At 40.8% G+C, this 18,308-nt stretch overlaps 1 protein-coding gene across 1 annotated transcript in view; it reads left to right on the forward strand.

Moving 5' to 3' along the window:
- The first annotated feature begins 5,958 nt into the window (after positions 1-5,958).
- The window catches only part of GMDS (GDP-mannose 4,6-dehydratase), a 445,643-nt gene continuing 433,293 nt past the window's right edge, over positions 5,959-18,308 (forward strand). Inside the window, exon 1 of the mRNA XM_075212984.1 lies at positions 5,959-6,414. Within this exon, the coding sequence (XP_075069085.1) occupies positions 6,325-6,414 (90 nt within the window). The 5' untranslated portion in view covers positions 5,959-6,324. The remainder of the gene's footprint in view (positions 6,415-18,308) is intronic.

The following is an 18,308-nucleotide window of genomic DNA, read 5'->3' on the forward strand; positions in this document are numbered from 1 at the left end:
CAATCACATTTCCAAAGTATTCCTTGCTGTGGTCCATGGCCATTTCAACTTCTCAAAAGGACAAGCTTTGCACCAACTCTTCTATGCTTTTAATGAAACCCATTTTGCTCTTTTATACTGCTTGGGTACACTCCAAGTATTGTAATAAAAAGCTACACACACACACACACACACGGCGGGAATTGGAACTTAAAGTGGCCCTGGCAAAAAATCTTGTGGCCTCATGTGGGCGGGACCAAATCCTATATGAGTACTTACTTTAAGTCTCTGAAGGTTACTGTTACCCATTTAAACAGCTTTGTGGCAAATTTTACATTTGTGCAGCTAATTTAATACTTGTATTAAGTTCTCTTAATAGGTTTAATTTAAAACCTTTAATTGTGTTAGATTCTGTCTGGGTGCACACTACAATGTTTTCAGACGATTATCGGGCCAATCAAACGATAATCGACCGTTCGGCCCAATATCGCATCAGTGTGTATGCTGCAATGATAAAAGATTTTTGTTCCAAAGCACATCACATCGTTTCATTTCATTTTTAAACTGGACTAAAAAAAATTTTCACCGATGGAACAATGCAGTTTCAATTCTGCAGTGTGTATGACCGCCAGTGTCCATAGATCTCTACTGAGCGTGCAGAGTCAAGAACTTTTCAGCTTATGACAGATGAAGAGCACAGATCTGAAGGTAGATCGTGTAAAATGTGTTTATTATGTATACATGAATCGACATGCTGATCGGGACTTTTTTTTTTTAATAGTTGGTAAAATCGTTACGGATATTGCATCGGGATAAATTGTGTATAGTGTGTAGCCATCCTTACACTTAAGAGCACTTATTTTTACAAATGTACCAATATTTGTTTAAATTGCACAGGTTTTAATGATAAAGTATGATAGTCTGTACTCTGCAATGTTAAGCTGGGTACACACTACAGGTTTTTCGTCCAATAATTGGACAAATTAGCCGACATCCGACTGTCTGATCAGATATCGTGTAGTGTGTATACTTACACAATGATCTAAAGTCGCCCCAAAGTGCCGATCATCGTGTCGTTTGGTTGGTCGTACTGTTTAATTTTTGCCGACCAATCACCTTCCAATCCTGCAGTGTGTATGAATTCACCCGACTATCGGCCAATAATGTATCTCAGAGTGACAGGTCTCAGTCTGCCTGCTGCTGATCTTGTCATGATCCACGGTCTCTGTCTGTGGCTGTTTTTCTTTAGAGAAGAGACTGATATCGATGGTACGGGCTGCTCCCCCCCTCTCTCCCCCTGCACATGTAGTCTTGACCCTCTGTGTGATGGCTGGAACGGATAAGATTAGTGCAGCATGAGGAGATTAGAGCAGCGTCAGCTGTTCCTGGGGTTAAACTTCAGCTGCCGGAGATAAAGCTGTCACACAGAATTTACGGCCAGTTTACAGTTCGGCACTTAACACAGTGCTGTGTCAAGACAGGCTGCCCAACACAATTGCCGGGCTGAACATCTCTCAATGAATTAAGACCTGAGCTGTCACTTGCCTTTTATGGACTACCTTGCAGCCGATAATTTTGACAGATGAAGAGCAGAGATCTGATGATAATCGTGTATAGTGTGTACACGGCAATCGGTATGCTGATCTGGATTTTTTTTATTTATTCTGTCGTTGGTATATCGTTAATCGTTTACATTTCTGTAGTGTGTACCCAGCTTTAGTCGGCAAAATTGCAGAGACCAAAGACTGTAATTACCTAATCTCATATATATAGCAAACAGGAGTGGTTAATCAAATATGGTATTAATGGATATGGTTTGTCAAATATGCAGAAGAATTTGTCACTGGAAGGGCCTGACACCTGCCCTAGCCACACCTAGATTTATCCTTTCTTCTGGCTAGAGATTCCCCACTGTCTTAATCTTTAAATGTAACTGTATTCAATCTTACTCCGCATGGTCTCGGTGTTCGGTAGGTACTCGGGGGCTTTTGATCAACTGGGATAAATCTAGTGTAACTCCGATTAAGGGTATTTGCCCTATGGGCCAAGTCTTGCAGACTCCTCTTAAATGGACCCCGGTATTTAAATATCTTGGTATCTGGATTTCAAGTGATATGGGTCAATATATCCAGCGTAATGTCCAGCCTCAGATTGACTATCTTAAGAGCCAGATCGGGTTATGGAAACAGCTGCCATTAACGGTCACAGGTAGAATTAATCTGGTCAAAATGATAATTCAACCAGTTTCTGTATGTTTTGCAGCAGTCGCCGATATATATCCCTCATAGTATATTTCGTTATATTGAGCGTCTCATGGCTTCTTTGGTGTGGGCAGGCAAGAGAGCAAGAATTAAGCTTACCACTTTATATCGTTCTCGAGGGTCGGGGGGCTTGGCTTTGCCGAATCTGCGGCTTTATTATTTTGCCTCTCAGCAGACACATATTGAGGTATGGTTCCGGGCGCGGATGGGTGTAGATTTGCATGATTTTCTAGTCTCTGAGACAGGTTTTAAACATACACGGGTGTAGTTTCTTTTGGCTGGTAGAAAGGTTGGGGGGGACCCCCATTTATTGATACAGGCCATGAAGGTCTGGCGATTGTCATCCCAGATTGGGGGTGGATTGGACTTGGACCCGTGCACTCCACTTTGGGTTAATTTGGACTTTGGAGAGTTGATTAGGATGGAGGGAGCTGGAGCTTGGCGAATCTACAATATAATACATGTTGGACAACTGTATGAGAATGGGATATTATATTCATTTGACTTCAGGTATTACATGAGCTACCTAGGGGTTACTTTTATAGGTATTTGCAGTTGAGACATGCTCTTGCCTTGCAGTTTCGGGGAGCTGCCCCGAGCTTCAATGTAGATTCTTTGAGGGTGCAACTGTCAAGGTTGGGCCAGAGGCGGCAAATTTCATTTTTGTATTCATTATTGGTGGAAGGATCTGGTGTGGGGGGCTTGCCGGAGCTGCGATGCAGGTGGAAGGTCGATCTTGGGCGAATTAGTGACAAGGCATGGGATATGGTGTTGGGTAGCCCGAAAGAGGTCACTGCATCAGTCAAATTTCGCCAGGTTCAGTTTTTTCTGTTGCACAGAGCGTATCTTACTCCTCTTCGGCTTTCTAAGTTTAATAGGGACCAGGTGGTTTTATGTCCTAAGTGTGGGAGTGTGAAAGGGAACTTTTGGCATATGCTCTGGGAGTGTCCATTGGTCTCATGCTTTTGGGGAGAGGTGGAGGATTGTATCAAACGATTGGAGGTGGAAGTATTTGCCTTGACCCCCAAAACTTTGTATATTTGGCTTAGGCTTGAACAAAAACACCCGTAGACTTATTAGACTGCTCATCAATACGTTACTGATGTTGGCAAAAGTGGTCATAGCTAGGAAATGGATGGCACCTGAAGGCCCGACTTTGAGTAGCTGGATTGACCATGTTAATGATAGTCGGCCATGAGATGTGCATGTACACCAGCAGGAACCTGGTGGATAAATATGAAAGAATATGGTACAGGTGGAGGATATCCCCATATGTCACAGAAGGATTGAGGGAGGTGGAGCTCTCCTAATGTAATGCTCAGGGCAGACATCCAGCCGCCTACTCTGTTATTAAGGGCAACGATTGTATTTTGTATTATTATTACTGTGTTATTATTTCATTGTATCTCGAAATTTTGGATGATGTGCATACCCTGGTTTGAAAATCTGAATATCAATGCATTTTGATCCTACTGTGTATGAATATTTGACACTGCCTGTATCACTGTGTGGCTTATAGTTGTTGTTTTAGCCCATTGTTTTGGGCTTTTTTGCTGTTAAAAGTGTAAAAAAAAAAAAAAAAAGGTTAAAAAATGCAATAAAATTTTACCCGATTTAAAAAAAATGTAACCGTATTCAGCAAAGATCCAGATCTTCGTCATATTAATTGACCTGAGCAGGATATATTGTAAATCTATTTGTAACACACAAAAAAACTCCATAAAGAGCCGGCAACGTAAAACTGGTGACATTTCTAACATAAAAAAGCAGTACCTGCTAGAAAGTGGACAGAAATACAGCATTACATATAGCAACATCTGCTACAGTGAAAATGTGCTTTTATTATTAACAGTAAAGCAAGGTTGCAAGCTTGCAAGGAAGGCCTTCTGTCATCTCTGTCTGTCTGTAATACCCAGTTTTGTTTTATTACTGCGTTGTTCCCAATTGTAAAGCACTACTAAATATGCTGATCATATATAAATAAAAGTTAATAGTAATAAAGCATTCATATGCCAAAAATTATCATATAATATCAATGAGATGTATTGGAAGCCAGCTTTAAGTGTAGCAGTACATAATTTTTGTGTATTTGCATAATATTTATATTAAGGCAATATGCAATGAGCATCAGGAGCTGTCCTCAGTTGCAAGGTATTTTATAAACGCCAATCACTGTAGGTTACATTTATAAAAATAGTAGAAAAGCAACACTATGCAAATACAGATTAGTTGAAAATGGGCAAAAATTGCCATATTTATTGTAGACAGTTATTTTGTTGCAATTGCTTCTAACCTTTTTATAAATATGAGGCTGCTGGCCCAATAATAAGCATCATTTCAATTTGAGCAACGTGCTGACTCTTTTTGCGCAGAAGCTGCGCATCCTGCTTTATAAACATGGCACTGATCATCATACTGATTTCATTCACAAAATGATGTCATAAATTTAATATAGGTTTTTCTCACACCAAGCTTCCATTCACATATGACACCAGGGAAGAAAATGTAAGATATATTGGAAAATCAGTTTCTGAGTTTCATTTTTAATACTCATACTTACGAGCTTAGAACATTACCCAAAAGCAATGAAAACTTATTTAAATTGCTTTATACAGTGTGCTTTGACAGAAGAACGATTGGAAACATTATACAATTCTAAGTAATATAACAGGTGAAGATGCAATATACAGATTTTCCAACACTTTGCAATCGCATTGTGACAATCCTGTTCTGCTACAAACTATGACCATTTAAAAATAATGTCGAAGATGCTTTCCTGATACCAGTAAGCAATGCCGAGTCTACAGACCTCCACGCATAGCAGGCGCTGTATAGTGCCACCTGCCAGCAGTACCAATCACCGCCGTCTTGTTTGTACAAGTTTCCTCCAGCCTTACATTACATTACTTTCTAAATATCCAGTCTATTAAGACAACCTGTTTTGAGGCCAGAAACCAGCCGCACGGGGACAAAAGGTTGCAAGTTGAGCTGGCAGGAAGAGCTACGTGTCTGTGACTGCTTGGTGGCGGGAGTGGCCTGGCGTCACCATCTTACCCACTGCCGTCATGTGCACCCTCAGTAGCACACAGCCTAGGTGTGCGTGGAGCTAGGCGCCAGTTCCGGGTTGGGCATGTCCTTCAGAGCCCCGTCATTGTGACTGTACAGAGAGGCGGGGTGTCAGCGGGATCTCTCATCTGACTGCTAGTCCTGGTTGGTTGCTAAAGGAGCCGCTGCATTCAATCTCACAAGAGGGAAACAGGAAGAGAAAGACCGGCAAGTAAAAGGAAGATAAAACTGGTCACCATAAATCTTATAACGCCTTTTATTTTCTCTGCTGCCCGCCTCTCTCACCCATCATCTGGGTTGTACTGCTCCAGCAAACAGCACCGTCACCATTCCATCTATATTCAGTAATTCCCACTTCCTGGTTTATTATCTACCTTACCTGCTTTGAAGATGAAGATAGGTTTTGTTCCATTGTCACACCTTAATTCATTCAAATATACAGCTTTGCTGACTTCAATAAAACCATCAATTTTACTATTTACATTCATTTCTTCTTTGTTTACAATAGTCGTGCAGTGTTCTATATGCAGGAATAGTAATAATATAATATCACAGATAGAGTATGATATATATATATATATATATATATATATATATATATATATATAATGTGTGTGTGTGTGTGTATATGTACGGGTTGTATTTATATATGAAACCTGGTTCTCTTGCAGTTTTGTGTTTGTGAACTGATGTAATGTGAATACACCTGCTCACACTTGTGTTTAATTCCATGTAGTTTGTGTGAGCATTGAAACATACCTCACCCCTTACATTTGTAACTAGTTCCCTGTACACCTTTTACACGCCTTTCTTTTCATTTACTCTCTATCTATTGGTGTAATAGGGAAGTAGAGACAGCTGGAGATTATATTCTTTCCAACCACGCCTTCCCAACCTCTAAATCCAGAAGCGGCTGCAGTTCAACCTGTTTTACCTGTCATTTCCTTCTATCTCAGTGTGACTGCAGTGAGAGCACACAGCCATCTCCTCTACAAGCAAATTAACCCAGCGTGGAAGTATGGCATCCAACCAAGGAAATGGATCAGGCTCCCCTTCTAATGGTGGCAAATCGAGAAAGGTGGCCCTTGTCACAGGAATTACTGGCCAGGTAAGATTTTGTTTAGTTGTCAATTAAGTCTTTAAGTTGCTCTTTAGAACAACTAAAAGTCGTTTTCTTATGTTTTTTAACCACATTAAAAGTGCATTAATTTAAATTTTCTGTCAGGTCTTATTTACATTTGACCAATATTGGCAGTTGATTTGGGTGCATACACTCTTTGTGCAGCCAATTAAGTCTAAAATGGCCTTGTTTGCCATTATATATGCAGGGAGTATGGGCGGCTTTCATCAAACTTGTGCTAGACTGATATAATATCTGATTCGCTGGTATGGATTACAGCAAATTTGTACTGTGTGTAGTTTATGTAATTTTTAGGGGCATATTCAATTGTCCGCGTTAAGACACGCCATGTTACTGCAACATCACGGATTTCCAATTTTAAAATGTGTACCCAACAGGGAATGATATATGATTGAGTATATTAAATGCTGTCATCATGTTGGTGACATCACCCTTTTTTAATGACCTAGGGTGATGTAAAAATCTGATTGCCTCTTCCTGTAATGGTTTGATGCCAGTTTCAAAGCACTAGCAAGTCTATGAAATCTGCACACTTTAACATGGAATTCCATTTATTTTATGGTTTTATTTTCTTTTTTAAATAATCCTCCCAACTAATATAACTGCTGAGTTTCCATGTCCAGGATCCTTCAGATTTTGATAAACTTACCCCTACCTCTTACTGTAATGGAGAGTTCTTCAAGGCTTGGCACCATGAAGAACTTTGAATGAGTACAGTTGTCAGTGCATCCATTATGCTGATTGGATGCTGTGATAGCTGTACATTTAGCATTGAGAATACGTTTGGGCTGACCCCTGCAGGAAAGCAAAGAGTTTTTTCTTGAAACCTTGTTTATATTTATAGTGCTGTCTAACATGCTTGATATAATGGATGCTCTGGTTTGGTACTCCTTTGGAAATTTGCTGTCATATCAAATTGTCATTCAGATGAACCGCTGCAACCTACTGCAGAGCCGTAACTAGAGATTTTAGTGCCCTGGGCGAGATAAACCACTGGTGCCACTTAGGCGAGCTCAGGGAGGACAGAACTCCCCTCCCCCCTTCCCCTTTTCATTTTGGTGGGTAGTAGATGCTGTCTCTCAAGGCATGCTCAGCAGGAAGAGAAGTAGCCATCCTATTGTGGAGGGGGGGGGGTTCTGTCCTCCCTGAGCTCGCCTTAGTACACCTGCGTTATGGTTTTACAGTTGTACCGTCCCAGTCAAACTCCCCACCTGCCACAGTCCTCAGAGCCTTTTTCCAAGTACTAGACGGTTCTTCAACCCTGCACAACTCTCTTACCTGTTCTTGTACTTTGACCACATGGAGCTGCTGCTGGCATCTTAAGCTCACTTGCTGCTTGGCTGGATCCTGGAATGTTGGGTTCCAGTTTGGATAAGAGAGTTATTATTTACCTCCCGGAAAGTTGAGCTGTGAGTGAACAATCTAGGCCTCCCTACCCCTCAACCAGCCAGACATTAAATGTGTAGCTTTTTGTTATTTAATAAACAGGCCTCCTTCCACCCAAACAGCCCCAGAATTTAATTGTTAACATTCCCATTTATTTTTATTTATTAAAGTTCGTCACAAGAAGTAATTACAATCTACAAGGATAAAAGATACAATAATATTTTTTTTTATATCATATATTATCATATATATCACCATATAACACTATTATATAATATCATAATACTACAACATAATATATATATATATATATATATATATATATATATATATATATATATATAATCATACAATACAACATTATATTATATATAACATATTACACATATACATACTACATACCATCTTATAATGCATGCATACCATCATACCATACTATTATAATATATTATCGTTAATACACTAGTCCATATTAATTATTATTATACATTATAAACAGCAGATACAAAATTCCTTCTTGTGTATGTATGCAAGTTGTAGGAAATTAATTGTAAAATAGACCCATAAAACCATATAATATAGGCACGAGGAGAAGAAAACTGTATCATCTTTAGAGGTCAATCTTCAAACAGCAAAAGCGTCTAGTTAGTGTCCATCATCACTGTGTATTTACATAAGCCCTCAAGTATCGGCAAGTGATACAATAGATATATAATATTTTATGATAAAGGCAAGTTGAGATGACCAAGTATAATTAAAGTGAAAAATTCATAAATGTAGTAATAATAGTAACGCAAAACTGAGAATAGACCCAGATACAAAGTCTGACAATGTGATGTTTTCAACAAAGGGGAAAGAAAAAAAAAAAAGTATAAAGAAGAAGAGGGGGAGGGAAATGGTGAGGTCGAAACCTGGATTCCCAGGAGTCGAAAGATAATGTAGTATTATCTGAAAAATATTGTTTATAGAAAAAGGGCAGATATAGAAGAAACGACCAAAGACACTTGGAAATCTGTATGGAAGTAACCTTACTAATCAAGGTGGCAACATCATCCCAAAAAAAAAGTAATACGTGGGCAAGACCTCCATACGTGGAGAAAGGACCCCTGCTCTGCACAACCTCTCCAGCATAGGTCAGAGGTGGAACCATATATTCTTTTCAGTCTAGTGGGGACTAGGTACCAACGATAATACATTTTGTATGCTTTCTCCTTGACTAAAGATGAAATGGATGTTTTAGAGACTCTCTTTCTAATTGTTACCCAAGCATCTGGCGGTCTACCTAATTCAGCTACCCACCTGAGCTCATGAATGGGGGAATTAGTTTATTTGTAGGAGACCAGAAGTCCATAAAGTGTGGAAATAATACCCTTTTTTATGGGCGACTATATCCATAAGGATTCCAGGGAAGTTAAAGGTCTTGTTATATCAACTTTAGGGAGAGAGTCAACAAAGTGCTTTACTTGGAAAAATGCAAATGGGCATACATTAGGGAAGTAAAATTTTTCTCGTAGCAACGGTAAAGAAATACATTAGTTTGCTTGTATAACGTCCTCCACCGTCTTAATATCTCATTGTCCTGGAGTAAAAGCGGGATTGTTCCAGAGCGGTGTTATAGGGGAGTGAGTGGAAGTAAGCTTGAAGTGAAGTTTGCAATAATCCCAAATTTGACATGTGAAGAATATAATAGGATGAGATTTCAACCGGAAAGATCTTGCGCCCATTGGAATCCCCAGAGCTGAGCCTAGGCATGATACACCGCAGCAGGAGGCCTGCAGATCAATCCATCGGGTATCCCGGTGCCCTGCAAACCATGCCACAGCTTGGCTCATGTGGGTAGCCATGTAATATAAACGGATGTCCGGGAAACCTCTGCCACCACTAACTGTTGTTCTACGTAAAGTAATGAAACATTCCCATTTATTAAATATGCCTATTCCCCCCCCCCCCCCCCATACAAATTAAATTAATAACACCCATGTTTAATAATTAGTCATCCTTCCCCCTAATCAGCACAACAATATATTAATGGTGTTTATGTTTAAAAAAAATAAGCCTCCTTCCGCCCAATCAGACACCAACATTAAATCAAAAGCATTCCTATTTATTACGTAGATCTATTTCTCCCCACTACCTCTGACATTAAATTAATAGTATTCCCATTTAATAAGCCAACATATTCCGCTGCTGCTAGCAGCACCAACAATAAATTAGTAACAGTCCCATTTAATAAACAAGACCTATTCCAACTCCGGCCCCACCCCCACTTCCGCCATATGCCCGGAATTAAATTAATAACAGTGCCTCTAAAAGGCTAGGCATTTAATAAAAAGGACTATTTCCCCACAAGCCCCAAAATCAAATTAGTAGGTTACAAATCCCATCCACATCTAATAGGGACTATTATTGCTAATACAGACATCATCTTCTTTTAAATAAATTGCAGATTTATTTTTTTATAGTTATACTTCATTACTTACGTTTTGTGGTATTTATGTGGCAGATATTTTTGTCAAACAAAAAATATACCCGTTCTCTCCAACCTGCAGCCCCCTGAATCCCCCCATTTTGTTCTCTCCAGCCCCCTCTAATCCTATTTTCTACAGCCCCTTCTACCCTATTTTCTACAGCCACCTGTGTGACAAAACGAGTGTGATAACACTGTAAACGTCCTGTTCTCCATTCCCACATAATGGGGATTATGGCAAGTACTTTTTACAGCCATTGCTTTTGTTCTCCAGCTCACCAGAGGTGTAGGTCAGTGTAAATATGTATATTGTATATTGATGACCTGGCAGTGAGGTTGTTATTCATTGTATTTAAAGTGAAGCCAGGGGGTTATGGGTAGGGATCAGGTTGAAACATACTGGCGGGACTAAACCAATTAGTGTCCATTTTCTCAGAAGACTATTCCAGACAGGCCATCTAGCAGGGAAGGTTCTGTGGAAGGACAGCTCATCTTCACTTCCCTTTCCAACCCCCCCTTAGTCCAGCACTGACCAATGGTTAAAAAGAATAGACCCAGGGGTTTGCCTAGGGAGGGGAAAACACTGTGGAAATTTGACCCTAGATATAAGGAGCCAGTCCAGCGGGGAGGTGGTGTTCATTCTGGGATTTCATTCATGGAAGGTACACGATCTGCATTTTGAGTTGTCGTTCTCTACCAGAGTCTACATATGCAACTGAGAAAGATCCATGGGTCGTCAAGTCAGGACATCCAGGTGACTGTAGCTCCTTAAGCTGGAGGGGTAAGGGACAGATGATGTAGTAAACCTGCCTGGCATTTATTTACTTTGTGTACATAATCAAGTGATTGGTTTTTATTACAATAAATGTATTGTACTTTCTATCTGCATTTGCCTGAGTGACTATAAGAATCCTAGAAGGTACTGGGTAGACTTCCCTGTTATAGTGAGGCACCCGTGTGTGGAAAGCCAGTCTTCACACCCTGTAACACCTGTTTTACCCATCCTCCCCTTCTCTCCAGTCCCCTCTCCTCCATGTTTTTTTCCATTCTAACCCTCCTTCTCTCTAGCCCCCTCTACCAGTTTTCTCTAACCGCCTCTCCAGCATGATTAATATGGTCCCTTCTCCACTGTGATTTATACAGCCCCCTTTCCCCCAACCCCTCTTCAGCGTGATTTATCCAACCCCCTCTCCAGCATGATTTATACAGCCCCTTAACACCCTTCTTAGCCCCTTCCCCCAGCTACCTCTCCCACTTCTTTTTAGCCCCCTTTTCCCCCAGTCCTCTCTCCAGTGTGATTTGTACATCCCTTCCCCCCACTTCATTTTAGCCCCCTCTCCCCTGTTGTTTCCTGCCACCCCATTATTTCATACATAATTACCTTGTCTTCCTACTACTTCACTCTTCTCTGCTGCTTCATCCTTCTTCCTTCTTTGCTGAACTGATTGCTCTTGGCTTCTTCCAACAGGGTCAGCGTCATGACATTGGACGCTGCAGAGGACAGAATGCAGAGTTTAGAAGGCAGGGGTGCTGGGTGCCATTTTGGATGCGCCAGACGGCCTGCAGTCTGATTCTGAGGTCTGTCAGTCATACAGAGGCAGGTAACGGGCGGCCGCTGCACCCCCTTGGGCTTGCGCCCTGGGCGACCACACCACCTGCAGAGTTATGGCTCTGACCTACTGTAAATAACAACTCTGGGTGAATAGTTTATAACATTTTCTGAGCAGTAGAATTTTGTCAATTTGAGCCAACCTTCAATAATATCCTCTTACCCTTAAGATCTCATTCAGAGAAGTTTTTGCATTAGTTGCACAAGCAGCTCTCCGCAACACGATTAGTGTGCTCTAAAAACCATGTAGACATCGCACAATTTATCCCAGTGCCTACATGAATCTGCTGTACACATGAGTGACAGTATTAAGTACTGGTCTGTTTACTGCAGAGGAAATTGTGGGTCAGTGCAATGCCCTGAACAAGTTTTTGGTGTTTAGACTGGGCTGAAGTTTTTATCGCCACTGACATCTACGTTGGTGGTGTACAGACATGAGGATCAATGATCGGTCCCGACACGTCTTTCGTTGCAGTTTATTCATGTCGCATTTTGTCTGCAACTATGCAAACTCTGACGTAAAATTTGTCTCAAATAACTGATCTTTTTTGATTTTGAAGTAGTCAATCATCTCTTTTTGTATGCGTTTGGATTACAATTTAATATAGATGAGTGTTAGTTATTGTCTCTATGTTCAAATTTTCTTTCTTTCTATGGCTAATGTGTAAAAGGGCTATAATTAGTATTGGGATATCATTGGATGTTACAAAGTGATGTAATCAATGCCTTATTTTAATACAGAAAGCTTTAGGGGAGGTCATTTTTTTTTTTTTTTTTTTTTTTTGCTGGAACCTACCCCGCCCCTCAATATTATCAATTTGTTGGGGCTCCCTACTGCTCTTATATTAGCTGTTGCTCAATGCTAATAATCAGTTAGAGGAGCTGCAGGCATTTTTTATTTTCTTGTAGCTTATTTTTATTGAGATTTTTATGGCGTAAGAGTACAGAAAAAGAGAGGGGGGGGGGGGTACATAGTGAGGAGCAGACATACCAGAAAAAACTCAACAAAGCATAACCAGTATTAGATGGGAGACAATAGATGCAGTGCCATTTGGGCAATTACACACAGAAACTAAACTGTTACATGTCGTGAACTAGATGGTGAGGGGTTGGCTAGGTGGGGTAGAGGCATCTCGGACCGTCAAATTCGGTGGCTGTAATGACATAGAGCCTTCACCATCTGTAGATGTTCTGAAACGAGGTATTAATATCGCCCGAACCAGCCTGTCGCGTGTTTCTCACAAAATGTGGATTATAGCATGTAATTTGTATAGCCCTTGCTTTTGTTGCCTAGTACATCTGCAATGTCTAATTACATGTGGATAAGGGGACATTGTAGTTCATTGCAAATACGTATATTGTTTAATGTATATTGTTGATGTGGGCAGTGAGGTTGTTATTTATTGTCCTTAAAGTGAAGCCAGTGCTGTTATGGGTAAGGATCAGGTTGCAAGATAGTGGTGAGGGGAAGCCTAGTTAGTATCCATTGTTCTCACAAGACTACTCCAGATTACAGACCAATCTGGCAGGGGAGTTTCTTCGGAAGTACAGCTCATCTCCACTTCCCTCTCCAACCCCTTAGTCCAGGACTCACCAATGTTTAACAAGGAGAGACCCAGGGAGGGGAAGCACTGTGGAAATTTGACCCTAGATATAAGGAGCCACTCCAGGGGGGAGGGGAGATTCATTCTGGGATTTGATTTATGGAAGGTTCAGTGCAGCTAGTTTTGATTATGCGTTTTCTACCAATGGACTACAGCTGCATCTAAGAGAAGAACTCCATGGGTCTTTAAGTCAGGACAGCAAGGTAACTGTAGCCCCTTAAGGTAGTGGGATAAGGGAGAGATGATGTGGTAAACCTGCCTAGCATTTATTTACTGTGTGTACATAATAATCTAGTGATTGTTTTTATTACAGTAAATGTATAGCTTTACTTTCTAACTGCATTTGCCTGAGTGACTAATAAGAACCTTAGAAGGTACTGGATACGCTTCCCTGGCCTAGGAAGGCACCTGTGAGTGGCCAGACAGAGTGTAGTGGGTAGAATTGGGTCAGAAAACTCGTTATCATCACAGAAGTGTATACATGCCAGGCGGAGCTGCAGGTTTTCAGTACTGGAGGATGTTTCCACCTGGGAGACATTTCTGCTGCTAGGACGGAGGTGTACATTATATATGGCACCTGGCTGGGTGGCTGAGGCACCTGTCCATTAAGTTGCTGCATTTAGCGCACACCTCTCATCCAGTGAATTTGGAATCTCCTGCGCTGTCCAACTCCAAGACAATGCAGTTTCTTCTTTATATTTGTGGCTGCTATACTATTGGGGTCTCTTGCAACCCACTGCTCATTTAGGTTCACTTAGCAAAAAAAACTTTTTTAGTGGATAACACCTTTAATGATTGCTATAGCTGTTTTTTGTTGTTGGGTTTTTTGGGGGGTCGGGGGTGGCATGCACTATTCTGAATAAAAAAGCTTCTTTTCTTTTTCATTTAATGTATTATTATGAGCATATGTTGTTCTATTGCCTGCTTTGCCAATGAGAAATGCAGTGTCACTATACAGTATATTGCAATGCAAGATATAATTTTGATAATATTTCAGCATGGGAAAAAAGGCCAATGTGCTTCTCTTGTACTTTGGACCAAGCATGTCCACAAGAATGAAATGATTTTGCCATTCTCCCAGTATAACCATAATGGGACTTCACATGCTGTGTCTAACTCCTCCAAAGGGAGTCAGTGGCAGAATGCATTTATTTTGCTCTAAAATATTTAAAAATAGAGATGCAATAATAATACATTGTATATGTTATTAATATTGCCACCTGTAAATACTCGTTGATCTCCACTGAGGCTCAAAGGTACGAATACTGTTATAATAAACTTGTGAATCATCAGACAGCATTGCCAACGTAGAGTATGCCAGTAGTAGCAGCGGTGCACATTAATAGGTACCCAGCTTCAAGCTGATATGTTTCAGGGGCTGAATGGACGGCCCTCTAACCTTTTAGAGGGGCTTCATGGACGGCCCTCTAACAACAGGATCAGACTCACACGTTGGTGGCCACATTGGAAATCAGGCTGTTTAGTGTTTGGGCAGCCAGATCATTTTCTGTTAGAGAAGTTAAAAGTTTACCGTGCACACCAATAGTGGCTGTCTGCAGTAATTTTCTAACAGCAATTACCAACGTGTCTGATAATGATCCAATTTATTTTGAGGAGTAGTTTTGGGACCACACAAACTTCTTTATTGGACCAAATGTGCTAGAGATATTGCAGCTTCTGATGCCAGCATATGTTGAACTAGCAATTTTAGAATATAGGATTACCTGTGTAACATGTCAGCCAACATTAAATTACTATTACTAACTCTCCTGAGGAGCAGGAGAACTGGGTCCAGTAATCTCTATTAAGCTTACCAAGAAAAGAAGGGGGAGGGGGAGAAAAACCTAAAAAAATAAATAAATAGTAGATTAAAACATGCTCATCAAACCATTCTCCTATGTAAAAAGTCTTAAATGGATATCTGGTACGTTACTCTGCGGATACATCATATACAGTCAAGTCCATAAATATTAGGACATCTACGCAATTCTCATATTTTGGGCTCTATACACCACCACCACAATGGATTTTGAATGAAACAAACAAGATGTTCTTTAACTGCAGACTTTCAGCTTTAATTTGAGGAAATTTACATCCAAATCAGATTAACAGTGTAGGAATTACAACGGTTTCTATATGTGCCTCCCACTTTTTAAGGGACCAAAAGTAATGGGACAAACTAAACAATCCTACATCAAACTTTCACTTTTTAATACTTTGTTGCAAATCCTTTGCAGTCAATTACAGTCTGAAGTCTGGAACGCATAGACATCACCAGACGCTGGGTTTCATCCCTGGAGATGCTCTGCCAGGCCTCTACTGAAAATGTATTCAGTTCCTGCTTGTTCTTGGGGCATTTTACTTTCAGTTTTGTCTTCATCAAGTGAAATGCATGCTCAATCGGATTCAGGTCAGGTGATTGACTTGGCCATTGCATAACATCCCACTTGTTAGCCTTAAAAAACTCTTTGGTTGCTTTTGCAGTATGCTTCGGGTCATTTTTTCAAGAAGGGGAATGTGTAGCGGGGAAGTAATCCTGCCACCTATGCTAAGTGGAGAGAAATTTGTAAGGGCGATCATTAACTACACTAGTCATGTGCTCTAGGATGGATATATATATATATATATATATATATATATATATATATATATATATATATATATATATATATATATATATATATATATATATATATATATATATACACATACCAATCTGGCTGCGGTCAGAATATGGCCCGGGAGTAACCACATTATTTTGTGGGTGTCAGGAGGTAGTCCAGGGAGGAGAAAGTAAGATGGATGGAATGGGGATCTTAGATTAGTTATTTTATAAATAAGGTCAGCTACCTCCTTCCAGAAGGGGATCATTTTTGGGCAGCTCCACCAGATATGGGACGAGGAGCCACGCTGGCCACAGTTGCGCCAGCAGAGGTCCGAGGTTGTCGGATAGATTGTTTTCAGTTTGTTTAAATACCAACAGAATAAGAGTTTGTAAGAATTTTCTTTTATCTGTGTACAGATAGAGGAGTTGGTAACTGCCTTGCGAATCTCCGTCCATTACTCAGCCATCTCCTCCTCCCAGCAGAGCTCATGAGCCTCCTTGTCGGGCAGATTGTGACTCATTAGTAGAGAATAGAAAGTGGATATTAAGCCTTTAAATGACGTTTTGTTTTTACAGAAGGTTTCTAGGGGGGAGGGTCTATTAAGGTGGAGAAAATTTATTGAATTTGTAGGTATTGGTAAAACACGGCGGTCGAGAGGCAAAAGCGCTCCCTTAGGTCACCAAAGGTCCGGAAAAATCCCATTGGGACTATATCTGAAAGAAATAAAATATTCTGTTTTGTCCATGTGGAAAAAGATTTTGGATTGACAACTGGAGGGAAAGAGGGGTTATGCCACAGTGGGAACATCTGCTTGGGATTAGCCAAAAGTTTGAAAGTGTGGGTGCAATATTTCCATATTTCTAATGAGAAGTGAACTGTTGGGGGGAGAGCGTGCAGAGGGGGAAGATCTTTAGGGTCTAGCCAGACTAAGATACTGGTCTGCCTCCGTGTCAACCCAAAGCCTGGTCTGAGGAAGAAAATAGGAGAGATCCGCTTGGGTAGTATTTGTGGAGACGGGAGACCCAGGCCACCGTTTCGAGCATGACGAAAGAGAACTTTGAGCCGAACTCTCAGACGCCGGTCGGACCACACAAATTGTGAGATGCTTTCCTGTAGATCTTTGAGGAAAAAGTGATGAGACACGTACAGGTAGGATCTGAAAGAGATGAAGAATCCTTGGCAGCATATTCATCTTAATTGAGGCCACTCTACCAATCCAAGAAATATACTTCAGGGACCAGGATTTGAGATCTCGCTTCAGGGCGGCTACTAGTGGGGAAAGTTTGCACGAAAAAGACGATCATATGTTTTGGTGAGGTTGACACCTACGTATTTAATGTGATGTGGCTGCCAGTGAAATTTGAAGGTGTCCTGTAAGTGTGTTTGAGTGTTCGAAGGGAGATTAAGGGCAAGGGCTTCAGTCTTGTCGGAGTTGATTTTAAAGTTCGAAAAGAGACCATACTCGGTAATTTCTGCTAAAACAGATGGGACAGAGACATGAGGGTTTGTAAGGGTGAGAAGGACGTCGTCTGCGTACAAGGCTAGTTTAGCCGATCTTAAATCTATGGATATACCAGAGATATTACGGTTGAGGCAAATTCTGGAGGCTAGAGGCTGGAGGTTCCATCATTAGGGCAAAGAGGAGGGGAGAAAGGGGGCATCCCTGTCTGGTGCCATTCCAAATTGGGAACGCCGCTGAAGCACATCCACTGGCCAGAACCGTTGCCGAGGGGTTGAAATAGAGGGAAGCAATTCCATTAAGAAAGGGGCCTTGTATGTTTGTTGTTTTGAGGACCTCGCGCATGAAGGTCCATGAAACCCGATGAAAGGCTTTTTCGCATTCTTTATTTTTAAGAATGTTCCAAACAGTTGATTTGGCCACACCTAATGTTTTGTGCTATCTCTCTGATGGGTTTGTTTTCAGCCTAATGATGGCTTGCTTCACTGATAGTGACAGCTCTTTGGATCTCATATTGAGAATCGACTGCAACAGATTCCAAATGCAAATGTCACACCTGGAATCAACTCCAGACCTTTTACCTGCTTAATTGATGATGAAATAATGAGGGAATAGCCCACACATGTCCATGGAATAGCTTTAGAGTCGATTGTCCCATTACTTCTGATCCCTTAAAAAGTGGAAGGCACATATAGAAACCGTTGTAATTCCTACACCGTTCACCTGATTT

This window comes from Mixophyes fleayi, chromosome 5 (genome assembly GCF_038048845.1).
Source record: "Mixophyes fleayi isolate aMixFle1 chromosome 5, aMixFle1.hap1, whole genome shotgun sequence".
Classification (NCBI taxonomy): Eukaryota; Metazoa; Chordata; class Amphibia; order Anura; family Limnodynastidae; genus Mixophyes; species Mixophyes fleayi.